This window comes from Ipomoea triloba, chromosome 7 (genome assembly GCF_003576645.1).
Source record: "Ipomoea triloba cultivar NCNSP0323 chromosome 7, ASM357664v1".
NCBI lineage: Eukaryota > Viridiplantae > Streptophyta > Magnoliopsida > Solanales > Convolvulaceae > Ipomoea > Ipomoea triloba.
The window spans coordinates 2,606,125-2,624,621 of NC_044922.1; the positions used below are offsets into that span (position 1 = coordinate 2,606,125).

The 18,497-nt window shown below is 34.8% G+C and overlaps 3 protein-coding genes across 5 annotated transcripts; all 3 read right to left on the reverse strand.

The window, feature by feature from the left end:
• Nucleotides 1–1,704: 1,704 nt before the first annotated feature.
• LOC116024488 (immune-associated nucleotide-binding protein 9-like) lies at nt 1,705–4,287 on the reverse strand. 2 transcript variants are annotated; one of them, XM_031265389.1, is made up of 6 exons: nt 4,197–4,287; nt 3,309–3,531; nt 2,899–3,176; nt 2,617–2,781; nt 2,395–2,529; nt 1,705–2,043 (listed from the first exon to the last, which is right to left on the reverse strand). In XM_031265389.1, exons 2-6 carry the CDS (start codon nt 3,526–3,528, stop codon nt 1,831–1,833), a joined length of 1,011 nt encoding a protein of 336 aa, XP_031121249.1. In that variant the 5' UTR covers nt 3,529–3,531; nt 4,197–4,287; the 3' UTR covers nt 1,705–1,830. The 2 variants fall into 2 exon arrangements, with proteins under 2 accessions (XP_031121249.1, XP_031121248.1); XM_031265388.1 differs by lacking the exon at nt 4,197–4,287 and adding an exon at nt 4,019–4,048.
• A 681-nt stretch (nt 4,288–4,968) lies between these two features.
• LOC116024770 (putative methylesterase 12, chloroplastic) lies at nt 4,969–8,695 on the reverse strand. The gene is made up of 5 exons (XM_031265761.1): nt 8,193–8,695; nt 6,471–6,710; nt 6,221–6,364; nt 5,803–5,937; nt 4,969–5,406 (listed from the first exon to the last, which is right to left on the reverse strand). Exons 1-5 carry the CDS (start codon nt 8,451–8,453, stop codon nt 5,134–5,136), a joined length of 1,053 nt encoding a protein of 350 aa, XP_031121621.1. The 5' UTR covers nt 8,454–8,695; the 3' UTR covers nt 4,969–5,133.
• A 3,271-nt stretch (nt 8,696–11,966) lies between these two features.
• Nucleotides 11,967–17,223, reverse strand: LOC116024733 (CTD small phosphatase-like protein 2). 2 transcript variants are annotated; one of them, XM_031265712.1, is made up of 8 exons: nt 17,090–17,223; nt 15,273–15,503; nt 14,264–14,409; nt 14,002–14,098; nt 13,786–13,893; nt 13,389–13,664; nt 12,658–12,995; nt 11,967–12,349 (listed from the first exon to the last, which is right to left on the reverse strand). In XM_031265712.1, the coding sequence occupies exons 2-8, from the start codon at nt 15,424–15,426 to the stop codon at nt 12,134–12,136; spliced, it is 1,335 nt and encodes a 444-aa protein (XP_031121572.1). In that variant the 5' UTR covers nt 15,427–15,503; nt 17,090–17,223; the 3' UTR covers nt 11,967–12,133. The 2 variants fall into 2 exon arrangements, with proteins under 2 accessions (XP_031121572.1, XP_031121571.1); XM_031265711.1 differs by having other exon boundaries at nt 14,264–14,460.
• Between the last annotated feature and the right edge of the window lie 1,274 nt (nt 17,224–18,497).

The window sequence follows — 18,497 nt, forward strand, 5'->3', positions numbered from 1 at the left end:
GGGCAAGAAAGGAGGCCTTCAAGAGAAAGAAACATCAACTTAGGGCATGAAAGGAGGCCTTCAAGAGAAAGAAACATCAACTTAGGGCATCTCCAATGAGCAAGAATGCAAGATAAATGGAGAAAGAAGAGATTCTTCCAAGTGGGAGGTCATGGGTTCGAGTCTCAGTGGGAGACCTTACCGAGGGAGAAAGGAGGCCTTCAAGAGAAAGAAACATCAACTTAGGGCAAGAAAGGAGGCCTTCAAGAGAAAGAAACATCAACTTAGGGCATGAAAGGAGGCCTTCAAGAGAAAGAAACATCAACTTAGGGCATCTCCAATGAGCAAGAATGCAAGATAAATGGAGAAAGAAGAGATTCTTCCAAGTGGAAGGTCATGGGTTCGAGCCTCAGTGGGAGCGTTGGGTTCAGAAAGAAGAGGAGAAAAGGCCAGAGAACGGAGGGGAGGGTCTCTCCACTCTCCAGGCACGCTCCACAAAATTGTGTTCTATTTTAACTAAATCAAACCGTTATATTAATTGTAAATACATATATAGTATTTAAATTTTTATTTCATTATTTTTATTTGAAATTATAATTATAAAGTTGGCATTAATAATTATTAAAAAAAAGTGAATAAAATAAAAGATGATGTGGAAATGTATGACCTACAAAAAGAAAATGAGGAGAAGGATTTGAGAGAAAATATAAGAGGGAGATTATAGGATGATATGGAAGAGTTGAGTTAGAATTTAATTTATTATTTGTAATAAACCAAACGAAAAGGAATTAATTCCCCATAGTGAGACACTCTTATATTTCAATAGTGTTGTGAAAAATATCTTCAAATTCAATAATATTTGTTTATGTAAGTAATATCTATGCTTTGATCGAATTATCTGCAATCAATGCGGTTCAAGGATGTGTGAAGCAGTTTTTAAAAGCTGGTGAGTATATGTCCATTATCAAGCTGGTGAGTATATGTCCATTATCACTGTAATTCGGAGGAATATGTCCATCTTTGAATTAATTAATCCAATGTTAGTAGTAGTTCAATTTTGTCATCATTTTGAAAAAAAATGTAATAAAATAGTCTATATATTATGTACTATTAATGTAACAATATTTAATTCGGAGTTATAATTATATCATGCATGTTGTTACCTAAATAATGTATTTATGTATGTTTTTATTTTTTTTATATTAACAATTATTAAAATTTGTACATATTATCATTTAAAAATTAGAACAACATTTTTTTTTTGAAATGAAAAATTAGAACAACATATTAATTGTTCTTTGGGCATGGCATTTGCATGCCTGTGACTAGTTTGCTCATATAAGTCACATTTAAGTAACTAGATTTATAAGATTTCTAAAAATTGAACTTTGAATAGTGAAATTCAATATTTATTCATATAAGTAATTAGATTTCTAAGATTAGAGAAGAGTTGTAGGTGCTCTTTGAAGATACACCGGATACCATCCAGTGAAATGACACAATCAATCGACAACCAACCAAAGTGGAGCTGCAAAGGGTATCTATTCAAATATATTTTCTACCACTTCCCAACTTCCCAATGAAGCTCGAACTCATGACCTCCATTTGGGAGAGTCACTAGTCGATGAACTCCATTTTAGGAGTAACCCTGAAAATTAACTCTATAATATATTTTTATTCTTAAAATATATTTGGTACTGGTACTTTAGAATAGGATAGCACATAGAAGCAAAAAAAAATAGGGAATGCATCAAATTATTAAAGTGGCACCAGGATGATCAATCCAGTCAAGTGACAATGGAGTTAACACACGCAATCTCATATAGATAGATATGAACATCAAGAAGTTTGTCAAAGAATATGGCACCCGCTATTTCTAGCTTGCATGCGGAGCTCCTCAGTCTCCCTTTGCGCTCTCTCGAGATTCTCCCTCAGCTTTCGAATCTCATCGTTGGATCTTTCCTGAGCTTCTCTCGCACTCGCCTCAGCCTGCAAGCGGGCGCTGTGCTCTTTTGCCAATTGCTCCTCAAGCCTATGAGTCGTCTCCTTCAGCTTAGACTCCACCTGTCAATGCATAAGCTTCATAAATGGCGAGCATAACAATGGTAGACATACAAGACAACTTCACTTTGAAGTTTACCCGTTACTTCCCTAGCTAACTATCATCACGTAAACTGATATGATCTCTAAAGGCCAACTTCACTAAAATGGGGAATAGTTCTATTTCACAAGGACGTGGATTTTAATTGTGGATACACAACTGACTAGTCGGTAGTGTTAGCACAACGCAACAAAGAGTTAATCTCAAACTAGTCCGGTTTGGCATTAAAGAACCATATTCTTCTCGTTTAGACCTCAGTAATGTCAGTTCAGCATGTTAAAATAACAAAAAATAAACTTCTTCAATTGACATACCATTTCAGTGATTCGCTTAAGTTGGTCTGCATACGATTTTTGCATTTGATCCTTCAATAAAGATATCTCTTGTTTGGTGTATCCATTCGAGGACTCAACTTCTGCAGTTTGATTGCGAAGTCTAACTGCTCCATCCTGTTGAATAACAGAATTAGCATCCTGAGTACTGGGGTGATATTACAATCAAAAGAACACAAACAATGAGTCTAAAGAACGACATACCCTCAAGTTCGAGAATATCTCATCAGTGTATGCTATCCCACAATTACATTCTACCACGATGTTTACAAGGCTAAGTAGTTCTCTCACTTGTTTAGCTTTCTTCGATGCATCTCTCGTCTTATTATCAAAAAGCACTCTCCTATTTCCACACTTCTTAAGAACTTCCTGAAATAGGAGGACACCATAAATCCAAAAAATATAACACATAAGACAATAAAAACAGGTAGACCTTCAAATTAGAATACACAAAACTATTTGATCTAGGAGCAGATTATATTATACCTTCAAAGGCTCGGGACAGTCACGACCTAAATAATCCTCCAAAGTTTCTTCATTTTCTTCAAGATCATCCCCACCCGTGAAAACAACAATCATGTAGTCAGCCAATTTGCTTCCAAAAAAATCGCACAAGCTCTGAACAGCAGCTTCTTCTTCTCTTGAAAACCGGGTTCTAACAGAGAAAACTACAAGAACAGCATGTATACCATCCTTGGCCATGTTGATGCAGTTAACAATTTCTTTCCCGATAAACTCAGATTCACCAGAAAAATCAAACAATCCTGCAACAACCAGTAAACGTTCCAATACAACCCACACTCAAAACAACTAAAACCATTTACCATAAAAGAGAAAACTTCAAATGGACCCAACCTCATATAAATATATTTGGAAAATTAATAGCATGAACATACCGGGGGTATCAATGACATTGATAATCTGCCCATCATCTAACACAGTTCTCTGGAACTCACAAGTACTCGTGACACCAGCCGAGCTAGTCATCGACTTGAATGCTCTTCTTCCAAGAATACTGTTACCAGTAGCACTTTTGCCGTTCCCAGTACGTCCAACTAAAACCAAAGTTCTTCCATCAGCCGACTCCCAATCATCACAAATCTCACTTCCACCCATTATCTGAGACCAAAAACACACCATGATTTCCAAGAACCCACAAACAACATTCAATCAATTCACTAATCAAAGTGGAACAACAAAGAACATCATCAATGAATGGTATATATATGAATTACTATCTTGTAAAGACAAAAACATGGCAAAAAGAGGCAACCTTAGCCAAGTTGATCAGACTTTTGACTTACTAAAAGAATGTTACAAATTCAATTCCCAATAAAAGTTGCCTATGTCAGCTGGGCAACCTAGGCTGGTTTATTCCAGGCGATACATACACTCGGATAGTGGGTGCAGGTTTACCTCGTCACCCAAAGAACATGGCAAACATCCAACAGACTAGAAATCCAAAAGTACTAAATCAACAACATGCTTACACACAATTAAGGTTGATCGATGAACACTAAAAAAACACAACAATTAAAGAGCACTAGCATTCAAATTTCAACAAAAGGGTAGCCAGAAGAAATCCCTTCACGGCCAAAAACCCAACCTTTATGTTAGGCATGAATCGATGGCAAGCAAACAAAAAAAAATCAAAATTTGAAGCAAAAACACGCCCAAGAATCACAAAACAATTGAAAACACGCCCAAGAATCACAAAACAATTGAAAACACGCCCAACGATTAGAGAACAAATGAATTTAAGATAGATGAAAGAATTGGCTAACCGTGAGTGATGGTTTTTGCTGTAGAGGGAGAAAGGGATGACTTCGCTTGCAGGAGAAAGAAACGACGACTTAAGCAGTGGTGAAGACTAGACACACAAGGATACCTTCATGTGAAATGACACAATAGCCCTCAACTGTTCGGTGGACGTCCAACCAGGACTAGTGGAGCTGCAAAGGGTAGTTTTGACATTTTGGGTGTCTACTAATCCTAATTCTTCTCTAACGCAAATACTACGTAAAATATGATACCATAATTTAATTTAGGAATTTTTTCGACAATGTTTGATTGTTTGAAGACAACTTAGTAATTAAGGGAACATTTTAATAATTAAAAGTAATTCTTTCTTAATCGAATTCACATTAAAAACATATTCATTGATTGATTTTTGGTAAATTTACAGGGTAGTCGGGAGGCACGAGAGGGGGGAATTGAACCTAGGTTCTCCCGAAATTCCTCCCCACAAAGAGAGCTCACTTGCCACTTGAGCTACCCCACTGGATTAAATCTTAATTCATTGATGCTCTTTAATGTTTTTCTCTTGACCACAGATGCTCTTTAATGTTTTATTATTTCTCACAATTACTATTCATCCCATGAACCAGAAGTATGTCCAGACCTATAATGAGATAAATTAAATCAATTTAATTTCAAGACTCAATACCATATTGTACACTTCTGCCATAAACGACTCTTCTCCGTCCACTAGACTAATGTTCAGACTAATATGCGCATTATTATATATGTATATATTATGCTTGAAAATGCTGCTAGTCACACTTTGGAGCTTCCATATCTCATATTCACTGGCAAACTGATTTCTGCACAAGAAAACTTTGAGTTATTACACATCTTTGGGTTTCATAAAAAAGGGAAAAAGCTATTTTCACTGCCTGAAAAAGAATCCATCTGTGCTGCTTCTTGAAGATGTTGAATCCTCTACTGAATCTGCGCAATCTCAAGCAAAATTTTGTGCAGTGACTGTGGCTTTGAGAAGAAAGGGCAATGATCACTGCCCTTGATCTTGAAGACTCCTTCAGGAGGGTTTTCCCTGACAATCTTTTCTTGGACATCGGGAGAAAGCGCGTTGTCATCCAATGTTTGGACATAGAATCTCCGGCTGGTCCCATAGTTCTCGGGTGTCAATGACAGCTTCTCCATCATCGGGCCGAGAGGTATGGGTCTCATTGAAGCCATTGCCAGAGCCATGTCCTGAAACCATCAAACGACACAATGCTAGCTCAACAAAGCAGTCTTTCCTCGAATTTTCAGTTAAGTGTATTCATATTTCTTGTCTGTTGCTTGGGGAAGGGCGTTTTTGGTCCAAAAACTCAAAGTTTAGTTTCATGGATTGTGTAAGGACATTATCGCTTCAATAATAAACCAGATACACGAATAAGTTGTTTAATGGCATGTAAATGATGCAATATATCTGTAATAGAACAAATCATGCAAACCCCTCTGCGATTTATGTGTATATTGAACTCATTTTCTGGTGCATTAGAACAAAATTTATGTAGAATATACTTATTCCGATGGTTGATTACAAACTCAGAGATAAATTAATAGAAGAATGCTTTTAGAGTTACGCTTAACTGATGAGAGTACCTTTGTTGGAGATTGATTGAAATATAACCCCCACATCTGCTCCTTCTCAAACATGAAACTAGTAGCGGGCTTGTCTTTACCATTGCCATAGACCAGAAACTTGGAATCCTGCAAGAAAAGTTCTGCAGAACCAAGCTGCAGAGGAGATTCGTTTTGAGCACGTTAAGAATGAAAATGACTAGTAGAAAAATTATGAATCATGTGCAATCTGATCGGGATTGAAAAACATCGACATACTCAGGTATGAACCATGCCAATTTTAGGCGAGAGCAGATATTGTCTTGACATATTAAAACTCCGGTTTATAAGACAATTATTTTCTTGTTTCTAACAAGCCATGGAAAAAACTTCACCCGCAGTCAAAGCACTACCCTAGATTATCTTGCATATAACAAAATACTGAATATGTTATATGTACCTCTTCAGCAAACACGTCGAAAGGTCTCTGCCCATCAGATATCATTGTAGCACAAAGGAAAACTGCTTTTGCGATTTTTTGGGAAAAATGTTCCAATGCGTATGAAATGCAAGCACCTCCTGTACTATGACCGACCAAAATCACCTAGTAGAAGAATGCATAAATGTACTTATTTCTGCTGAAATATCAAGATGATCTCCGCTAGAACAAAGGAAGAGGAAACGAATCAATCTTGCAAAAAGTCGCTTACTTTTTCATCATCTGGTAAGTTCTGGAGATAATCAATCAAAGGCTTTGAGTATTCTACCAGTGTTGTTATATTGTTTGTATCTGTCAGATCGATGCCAGATCCTGTGAGGTCCAACGCAGTAGGATGCAATCCCGTTTCCTCCAGTAAAGCAACAGTTTTGTACCAACACCAAGCTCCAAATCCCTCTCCATGTATCAAAACAAACTTCTTCGTTTTAATGTTCTCCAAGATTTCCAGTGACTGCAGCAGATATTTCTCATTAGTTCAACTCCACAATAAGACTTCACACGTATTTGATGGTTTTCATTCAACTCAACTGTTTCCTATCATGTTTTCTCCTTTTGATTAATTCAGTTCCTCTGCAAATATATTTAATTTGGAGTTCGATTTCCAGGATACTTATATTGATGAAGAAAAGATGCCAACGTGTGATTATAAGGTTCCATAGGGGAACCGCCCAAGGTAGAAAGCTCAGGACAAAAACATTGGCTATAAAACGGATTATAAAAGAGCAAAAACTATACAATTCTAAGTCAATCCAGAATACAAACGATAATAAGCATCTAAAACTAAAACATAATAAACTGCATAAAGAAGTATACAGAGATAGACCATTCATCAGTTCAACATCAACCATCTCCCTAGTTCCAGGCCACCTATTATGCAACAATGGCAACCAAATATGTATCTATGCATGAATATAATACAAAATTCAGACATCAACAACGATGTCAACATTAAAGACAGATATCGATAGACTGTTCTTGCTTTCAAAGTCAAGATTCACTAATCAGTAATCACTATTTAAATAGCTAGAAATCTTGAATGCCCTTTTTATCCCTCTCTTGACACATAGTTAAGTAGCACAGCCAATCTCCATAGAAGTATTGTTATTTCTAGCCTGCACGGGCAGCTAATAGGTTCTTGAGTGGTAGATAGTAGACAATGATACAGAATCGAGTCTTAGTCGTAGCGTGGGAGTTATACCCAATGTGGCGAACTCCTTGTGGGAGCCATACACTCTTCCTCTCACTTAATGGGCTGCTAAATCACGGTGATTTACCCATCCACTATCTTGACTAAGGGAATTTCGCCTTTTGTGAACAAATATTGTTATTTCTAGTATTACTTGCATTGGGCATAGTGAAGACTGTTGTTTTATTCTTCAATCATTGCATAAAAAGACAGTAAAATTAATAGCTATATGAATAGAAAAAAGCCACCTAGCATCTACAAGGCAAATTATACCGTGGACAGGGTCTACGGTATTGTAGTGCGTAGTACAAAAATAACATTCAAATTTTGTATACGTAGTTGACACATTCTGAACTTTAGCTATCATATTATGCTCAATTTATTTGTTTACATTACAAAAACGGTTATCTGTATGTACATAATATGTTAACTGAAGGTACATAATTTTTGTATATTCACAATGCAATATAAACATTGGTACATGGCAATTGCATCTACAATAAATATCTGAACTTTTTTTTTGAAAACCAAATATCTGAACTTGATTAGCCTTCTCCTTTTTCATCTTTTCCTAATTCCTACCCCTCCTAAAACTTTTTTTTTTAGGAATCTCCAAAAGGGGGAAAGAATTCGTGAAAGGAAATAGCAGCAAAACTAAAGAGGGTTCACCTAAGAAGATTATAGGTCTAAAAATCACCACGAACTACAATGGAGTAAGAAACAGTAACGAAAAGCCAAAATGGTGACCTGTTTAGAGTCGTTGAGAGATTCCGGCAGGTCGTTGCGGCGGCGAGAAGCGGTGGGCCCAATCCGGCGCGACATAGACCCCTCGAACCGCTGAGACAACTGGTGCTGCTGAATCGCCATCGCCAAAGCTTGCCTCTGCAGTAACTCCTCTTCCATCGCTGACCTCCGCTTCGACCTCTCCGCTCTCTTGCTCCGAGACGCGCCGCCTCTCCCATTCTCCCGCGAATCCTTCTTCGCCATGCACATAAACCGGTTTCCCATTTGAAACCCCCTCTTCCGAATTGCGGATGGAGGAGAGAGTGGAAACGGTGCGATAACAGATGATAATTGAATGGAGAAAACGACAGAGATGAGGAAAATCAGGGGGAAACAACTCAACTCAACTGAATATGCAAGCAATTTAATACTCTTATCACATCTTATGGTGTTCGCCGTTTTTCTTCTTCCCTCTCTCTCTCTCTTTCCTTTATCTCTCCCGAGTCTACGTATACATAATTTGTCTCTTTCACCAGTAGCCTTTTCTCTGCAACTGTAATAAGGATGAGCATATATATACATATACAGTATAATATAACAAATTTTAACATTTAATGTATACTAGCCGTTTATTAATGGAACCTTTTTCCCTTTACCTGATATAAACGGCTAAATATAGCCAATTGTAGTAAGTCCGATTCACATTTGTATCCATTATATTCCCTATTCAATATAATATGCTTGGAACTAGTTTGGTTGGCGTGAGTAGTCGTGCACTTTGTCCCCGGAAAGAAATTAGGAGTTCGAACGCACTCTTGTATAGAAAAATTAATCTAGCTAGCACTTTGTTCCTTAATTGGGCCGGCCGGCGAGCTTAAAGGTGTCTCCTACAGTTACAATCGACTCAAGACACATCGTGGTCTAATCTAAAAATATATATAATATGCTTGAAAATAGATAATCAAGTAGGTGGAGTATAATCTTTTTCGGTTAAGTTTGTCTAATATTAAGTTGCAAGTGAAGAAATTGAATCAATAAACTTCTCTAGTGACAAAAATTTTAATCTGGGGGATAAGGGGTCCGTTAAAATAATGCAATTAGAATGGCTAAACCGTTTTAATTCAATTCGCACTCATTGTTATGTTTATTTTTTTAAGAATAAAACAAGAATCTTTCATTAATCCAACCGAAGCACATTACATAAGAAATTAGGAGGGTGCTCACACTATTCTATATAATCTGTCATGGAATTAGACTCTCACACTAAAGCATGGACAACCCTGATTCACTTATCGACTAACAAAGCTAATGATAATATGATTAAAACGTTTCATCATTTCCTTGATATGCTGTACAAGAAGGTTGAAGGAGGAGTCCCCTTCATTAGCATTGTTATGTTTGTTTTGATCTCACTGTTCTCTCAAATAAAGTCGAGTTCGTGTAGTGACTTTTTCAAACAAGATGTATTTGTACTCCATTGCTCATATAAGTATTGTATGTGGGAGTGATATTTTTAGTTTGAATAAGTCTTATATGAGATCGCGGGACGCTTAACAATTTTTAGTTAAAACGTAATACTCTTCTATACATTTATTTAAAAAAAAATATTACATATCTTACGGTAAAATAGTCTTATATAAAATTTATTTTTCCATTCATTTGAAATTTTGATATTTATCTATTGTTATTATAACAATAATATTTTATATTTTATTATAATTCAATCAACTTACCTATTTTAGAAAGAGATAAAGTATTCAAAATGGGCATTTAATATTTTAATATGAGTTGGAGGCTTGTGACAGCTTTTTATGTTGGTCATAGGATTAGTTGGAACTTTGACTTATTATTGCCGTTTTTCATGATTTCTACGAAAAGGTACTAATAATACTGGCATGATTACACAAAAATAAAATTAATGGTTACATAATTTTCTTATCATTTAAAAAAAAAAATACGACCATGATGTCATCCTTTAATGCTTGAGGGATAGATCGCAGACGGATAATATACGGAGTACTTGTTTTTGGATATTTATTTAGTTTATTGCTTTTATTTGTCCACTATTTTTAATGTCGTCTACTTAAAAAGAATAAGAAAATAATTAGAAGAAATTATTTCCCCTTCTCTTTCAAATTATTTTGATATAATTAAAATACTTGATACAATTTATAGTGGCTTGCAGACTAATACACAAGAGCAGAATTTATCCAATATACACTATCAGATAGTCACTACAGGTTTCTATCGTCACCAAACATGGGAGTAGTATTAATTGACACCACTAAATTTTATTTTTTTTAAAATGTCATTATATATATTGCATAATTTTTCATTTTTCTCTCAATTCTTTTCAATATATCGATTTCTACCAAACAAATTATCCATGGCATAAAATGAGTAACTTTTATTAATAAAATTATTTACATTTGTCTATATTTTAAAATAGTATTAAATTAGCCAAATTGAAATCATTGATTTGACACCTCTAGTATCAAAACTCTAAGGCATGTCCCTGTCAATAACAATAAAAATTCTTCCATGAACTTTATTTCATGAAGTAGACGTTGTGCCACTTGACTATGGAGGTTTAAAGTTATTGGACATCAATAAATGGCTTGTCTAGTATATGCATGTTTATTGTAATCTTTGAAAAACTTTGGACTTATGAAAAAAATCCGCATCTGTTATCTGAAAATGCAAATGAAATCAATCTTGTGACTCTAACTGACAAAAGATCTACAATGAAGTAAACTAACTTGAAACAAGTCTTGTGACCCTAACTAACAAAAAATCTATAATGAAATAAACTAACTTAAGCCGCACATAATTGACAGTCTCAAAACTTTGAGAAAAAAAACCTTTATGTTCGAAAGAGATTTTATCATTTAACTTTCCCTAGAAACAATATCTTTATGTCCTCTAATTCTTTGAATTAGTCAAATGTGAGCATAATTGAAGTGCACATCTACTTTTGGAAGCAAAAGAAATTGCCATTTGACTAAAGTTAAAGAAAGCAATACACCACCAATTCTTTTTCTTCAGTATAAAGCAACATCATCTTTATTCATGATAAAATGGTAAAAAAAATTCTCTTCTAACTTGACCAAAAGTTTTAGGTTCAAACATAAACTATTCAATACAAATAGAATTAATCTTGGTGTGTACTTGGAGTTGAGAAAAAAAAAATCTTCCCAAATAATGAGGAATTTAAAATGCCAAAAGACCCAAGACCCCATGGAATTCCAATTCCTCACATTTTTGGGTTTGAAACTTCAAGATTTTTTTTTTTTTGTTTCCTACCAATCAAACATATAATTCATAGTTTAAAGGAATTTAGTAAGGGTGGATTTAGTAAGAGATATTCTCTCTTTAAAAAAACAGAGAAATGCAATTGGAAAATACATTTATTTGGGAACTAAAATACTAAAGGGAAAAACTAGAAGAAGAAAAAAACACAAAGAAATTAAAATAAACACAATCAAAACTTCAAACTTTGAATTTCAAGTCAAGCCTATTGTTTAGTTAAAATCATAAAGAAAGTCTACAATACCTACCAACCAACACTACGTACAATTTGAAAAATTTTAAAGGACATGTCCACATTGTACAAGGTACAAAGACTATGAGGTAAACTAGAATTTATAATTACCAAACCAACTACCCAACTAACTCAACTAGGTATACCCCAACAATATTGTCTTTCTAATTTTGAATCTTATATATGTCGACAGAATGAGAAATGTTACTAAGAACATTGATCCACAAATCATCTAACCTATCAAGATGATCATTAGGTAGAAATTCAAAGAGTAAATGTTGAATTTCAATAAATAAGAAATCCATTTATTACAAGGATGCTGCATAGATGGGGTGTCTTACAAGGAATAACAGGTTTTTGTAACATACCAGCAGTCAAAGACCATGGAACCAACACAAAGACATGCAAATTAAGAAAACAAGGTTTACCTATCAAATGAATTCCCATTGACAGAACTGTAAGGACAAATAGCTGCATTGATTCTCCCTTTCAGATTGAATTTATTTGCTATGATTGGTCTAACATCTTCAACTCCAACTAAACTCTCCAAGAACGGGAGCAACACAAGCAGTTCTTGGTCACAAGGATCATCAAACCAGCTCTCAATCGGTATACCGTTGTCCACTTGGAATCCAAACGCCTGAAAATTAAACCACGACCAAGTTTAAGATTCACACTTCAGTCCATAACAGAGCCCTATCACCGCTAGGCTAAGATTCAAGCATTTGAGTAGAGTGGAAGGCACAACTTAATTAGTTGATCCTTTATGCTTCAGATTGTGTTGCAAAACAGGAATTTTATTACTTTTTCCCATCATTCCTTGTGGTTTAGATTTTGCTTGTGCATACTAAATTAAGTGAAACAACAAAGTGCAACTAAAATGATGTCCAAGTTAGCAAAATGGCAGAACAATAATGAAGGAAGAATTGGTAGAGTCTGTAAGAATACCTGAGGAGAGTTGTCAACAATAATGACATGTGCTAAATCACGGCCAAGAATTGATAAGTCTTTAAGGTAATTTCCATCAACAAATACACAGGAGTCACGGTAAACACGATGGCGAAACAACTTTCTCTTTGGATCTAGTACATTCAAAACCCGCTCAGCATAAATGCTTTGGCTGGCTGTAAATATGATTATCTCAAAAAGGCTTGATACCCTCTCCAAAAAGTATTTGAGATGCGGGCGGCATCGTACATATACTGTATGGTCCTTCAAGTTGAAATTTACTGAAAATGTGAAATCAGCATCATCACAAGGTTCAAGTGTAGAGTGCACCAAGGTCTCTGTCAAATTGAACAATTCAACCCCAATTCATGAACATCAGTTAATAATCATGACACACAATTAGAAAGATGTGAAATGGAACTTCGGTAGTATGAAAAAGCAAAGTAGCAAATAATTTCTAGTCCGTACAAAACTCATCATTTTTTAAGCTTAATAGACTTCAAAGATGCATCTAATATCTCTGCACATAAACACAAGAAAATGCACTTATATTTTGTTCAGTGAGTAATAGGTTGTTATCACATCCAAACTCACCCTTCCATTATATCCAGGTAAAATATAATAGCAGTTTAGAAGTAATTCATCTCAATATAAACCAATTAAATAGTCAGTAAACATGAAGTGTGTGCATACAGCCTATACACATGCTGTGCAAATTAAAAGATGTGTACCATCCAAGTCCAATGCCAGAGTGGTCGAAGGGCAACTCCGTGTCTGCTTAGGCAAGAGCAGAGGCCTGAATGTTGGAACAACTGCCGACAGATCTGGCAAATTCTTGATGAAGAAGTATGGATCAAAGTCATCAAACTCTTCACTTTCAGTTTCCTCCATACTAATGTCAGTTTGCACTTGGTCTTGATTAAACTCATCAACACATTCCAACCTTGAATTTCTTAAAGTATGATACATGGACAAAACTTCAGGTGTGGGATTTTTACTCCCTAAATCTGCACAACAGCAGACGCCAAGACATTAACATAAGAAAAGAAGAATCCAAATGTTGATATAAATTATTATCAGAAGAGTGGATCCTGTCTAGAATATGGCATCTAGTCATGGCATCCTTACTTGATGAAATTTCTTGCACATGCCCATTCAGAATATCAGTCCCCATGTTCTCTTTGCCTCGGTCATCAAGTGGCTGGTCTCCATGTTGGAAGGGCTTACTCAACTCCACTGGAGAAAATTGTTGATCAAATTATTCAACAAAACTAGGCAGATACATGTCACAATACTGAAAATAACTGTCCACATCATTATGAAATCACACAATTCATTATATACCATTAGTTGAAATTTCTCCTGCAATACTCCTAGTAGTACGAAAGGCAGGAGAAAAAATAGCATCAGTTTGGCAATTAGCAGTTGCATCTTCATATCCCTACAAAATGACAGACATTAGTTAAATCCTCAATAAGAATTCCTTCAGAGAGATTCTGCTTCCAGGAACTTTCACAATAAACTAGTTTCAAAACAAATATTGAGAATAACATGAAAATTTCAAGTAGAAATTGAGTGAAAACATGCAGAAGAGATTTCAAGCTACCTTGTTTTCAACAGAAGTATAATTAGTTTCATAACCAGCATCCTGACCCCAACAAATGTTGGCAGCATCATTATCCACCAATCTAAATCTTGAATCCAATTCTGTACCAGTAGCAGATTTCTCATCCTTCTTTGAAAAGGTGTTGCCTAAAAGTATCAATAGGAAGAAGAGTAGGCCCAACTGTAAGTTTCCAATCACTACAAATAGTTTACAAGTGTAAGAAGATTAGATCTGACAGTAAGTTTCCAGTCTGTACAAATAGTTTATGCAAAACCATGTCAAATATAATAAGAGACTTTACAATCAATGTGGAATTTAGAAACAGAGGTTAAAGATCAACTGAGAAGTCTGAGTATAACTCTGATATCAGCTTATTAAGTTGCTGACTATTTTCTTACATAATGATTGCAATCATCTCATTTATTTGTTAGCATTCACATATCGTGTATGGTAGGATAAAATGTGAATGAGGTCTGGATAAAATTACCAAGACATTGAAAATTATAGTGGATATCAAATTTTCAAATTCTAACAAGGTGTGGATGCAACAACTTTATCCCCTTCTACATGAGATGGAAGAAAACAGCATTTTATAGTTCAAACTCCAAGTAAGAAAGCCATGAATTTAAGTTTAAGAGCTATATCAACACACCACAGCACGCAAACGTAGCCCGGGCTATAGGTTGACTTTTGAAGTAAAGAGATGCAAATCCAAAAAAATTGAGAAAATCAAAACTATAGGCATCTGATCAACATATACTATGTGTTCAACAGAGAGGGCACCAAAGTAAATGATTAAGATAGAAACACGCTCCACTAAAGTCTGTGCACTGCAATACAAAGGGTTACACTAATACATTGCACTCCTATAGCATTTATTGAATTTTCAGCTATAGATCCCTTTGTAAGACACTCGGTAATGGCTCAATAAATCAAAGTTTGTGGGCACTGGTAGATAACACAAGTCCTATAATTATAATACAAGTTTCAATCTCCATATCCAACTAACCTGATTTTTGCTTCCTTGCTGAAGAGGTGATTAGGTCTGAAACTCTTTTTGACTGGTTTTGGATGTTTTCAGACAATTTCTTCTGGTGTCTAGAAATCCTTGGACTCCCAAGCTCTCGAGCATTTTTTCCATCAACCTTTTTCCTGGTTTGCATAGCTACCTTGGGTAATAGAAATCTGATCCCACAATGTATTGTTTGAGCTCCAACAAAATTTATAAGTTAGTCATTCCCTGTGAACGTCACACCAGGAAATATTAGTTTCCTAAAAAGTACCATAGCCAAAATACTTAAAAGGTACAATAATAAATAAATCATAGGAGTTAATTCCAGTTTTGGTCCCTCGACTATCGAGTTTTTTGACATTTAGTCATTCACTTCAAAGTTGATCACATTTACTCCTTGAATTTTAAAATCTTGCAAGATTTTGTCCCCCGTCAGTGAAACTGTTATGGCAATAAATCCTACGGCAAATAAGGAATTTCCTTGTAGTCATGCCGTTTTAAGCTTTTGGTGATTTTTAGCTTGCACCAATTCTTAACTTCCAGTTTATAATTTTATGAGAATGATGACTAGAGAGAATTAGGAATTATAGAATTTTGAGTACACTGTTCTCCCCATTTAGGTTTTAATTGATAATTTTAACTGACGAATGTTAATGACAACAGGGGAAAAAGGCATGACTATAAGAAAATATCCTTATTTCCCCTATGATTTAGGGAGTTGCTAACAATTTGACTAACGGAGGACAAAATCTAGCAAACTTTTAAAAGTCAAGGACTAAATTTGGAAAAACACAATAGTCAAGGGACCAAAAGTAGAATTTACTCTAAATCATAGTAATACTGAATGTGGTCAAGTACTCAGGTTATAGTAATAGATTAGATAGTTGGATTAAGCCTGAACAAAGTAAAAAGGAGCTGATAGTTGGAAAAACACAAATAAGATAATTAATATTCAGTCAAACAAATCCCATCCAATAGATGCAACAGATTTGTTGACTGGAAACAATAATAAAAACAAAGGCGTTACTGGCAGGAAAATAGGACTAGAGAAGTAGCCCTAGGTAATAATATGATGTATCCCACAATGTTCATTAGATTCACAATTACTAAAAGACAATACATTAGAATGCCATAATTGTTCCCATGAATCTGATAACGGATGACAGATTTCCTTAGCTATGGAGATGAGAGATTTCTAAGATAAGGTTCATTTGCAAGCAGGCATAGTTACACATTGAATAAATATCAAGAACTGTAGTTTAAACTTTTAGGACACAATAAGGAAAAAATAAATAAATAAATAAATAAATAATAATAATAATAATAAATAAATAAATAAATAATAATAATAATAATAATAATAATAAATAAATAAAAGGAAGAGCTCACTATCACCGACCACACTTAAGCAGCTGAAGTGTATGCTTCAAAAAACTGTGCTTGCCGTTTTCCAGAAAAAGTTCAATTTTTCCAATTTTCGGAGCTTTTTTTTTAAGAAGCTAGCTGGAAGAGCTCACTATCACTCTTCACAATCTAGCAGCTCAAGTACACAAAAACACACGAATATCAGAGTTTCACAGGAGAAAAGATCAAACTCGCCATTTTCATAAAAGAATCTGCAGAGTATATCAAACATCATCTAATAAATAAATTTCAGATAGAGAGACCTAGACGCGAACGAAATTCAAAACCCTAAGATGATGAGATCAATGCAGATGAAGAATATCAACACAGCCAAACAAACATGGGATAAACACACTCATTCAAACGCAAATAAACGAATTTGAGCTGACTTGAAGTTCAAAAACTGGTACCTGAACTCGAAACTTGAAGAATCAAGGCTCCGTAACTTCAGAATCCGTGCCTCGAAGTAAGAACAGTGCGCTCGGTGACAGAGGAGGGAGGAAAGGAGGGAGAGAGAGGGAAACAAAAATTAGGGTTTTTAGATTTTAAGAGTGAATCTGAGTGGAGATCTTTTAAAATTTTTGAATTTCCGCAGTTTTATGGAAATTGTTTTCCCTCCCAACGGATTGATAATTTTTAATTCTTTTTCTTTTTCTTTTAAGAAAAACAATTAACATTTTCTTTCTAAATTATACTTTACCCACTTTTTTTTTTTTTTTGAAAACATATACTTTACCTACTTTATTACTCTTTCAACATTACATATTACTCCGTATTTATTTTTTCATTTAGAAGCAATGGTCAAAAGTAGAATGTTACTATAAAATATATTGTTCATTTGCTATAGTTATTTCAAATAAAATAAAAGGAAAAAAAATATTATCCAAGTGAATACTAAATTATTCAATATTTGATAAGATATATTATATGTATCACAATTCACAATTTTTGTTATGTTTTTTTATTGTTCATAAATATAAATATAAATATTATTATTATTGATTTTTTATCTTTCATGAATATGTCATTCAATATCGATATATCCAAAGAGTGACTCTTATTGAAATGAAAATATGCTCCAACGCTCTTTTAACATAATGCAATCATTATTTCGACTTTATAATTACATTAACGATTTACTTATTCGTTGCATTATTTTGAATTGTCGGATCTTTTTATATTCATTTTACTATTCGTCTATTCATAAATTGAATGCAATCATATTATGTGGGTGGGGGAGGTTTGTATACCATTATTTTTTAAAATTAGTTCTTTCTCTTTTTTTTTTAGATTTTTTAGACTTTTATTTGCTCTTTTTTTTTAATTAGATTTGTAGACTTTTAATTAACGAACACATTTTAACTTGGGTCAAAAGAAATTCGTTCATCGCTTACATCCTGGTTACAGGGGTGAGTGGACTTTTTGTGCGCAGTGAGCAAAGGTCTAGCCCCGATTTACATATTCCCAGATGCTTTGTCGGACCGAAAAGAAATTTTGTTGAAAATAGGTAAACTTTTTTCATCATTGCCCTAAGTAGCACCCCGCCCAATCATTATAACATGGATTATATCCCAACATATGTTTATTTGTTTTTTTTTTTTTTTGTCTTCCTAATTAGTACGGGCAAAGTGAGCCGACCCATTAAGCCAGCCCCAAAGCGAGCCTAATTTATGGCGGGCTTTTGCAGGGCGGTCTGCGGGCTTAAAAAGGATATGACTCGCAAACCCAGGCCCGTTAAGCCTGCTATTTCGTGGGCTTCGGCTCACTTTGACGGTACTAATCCTAATGTTTAAAACAATGACAAAGTGAACACTATCA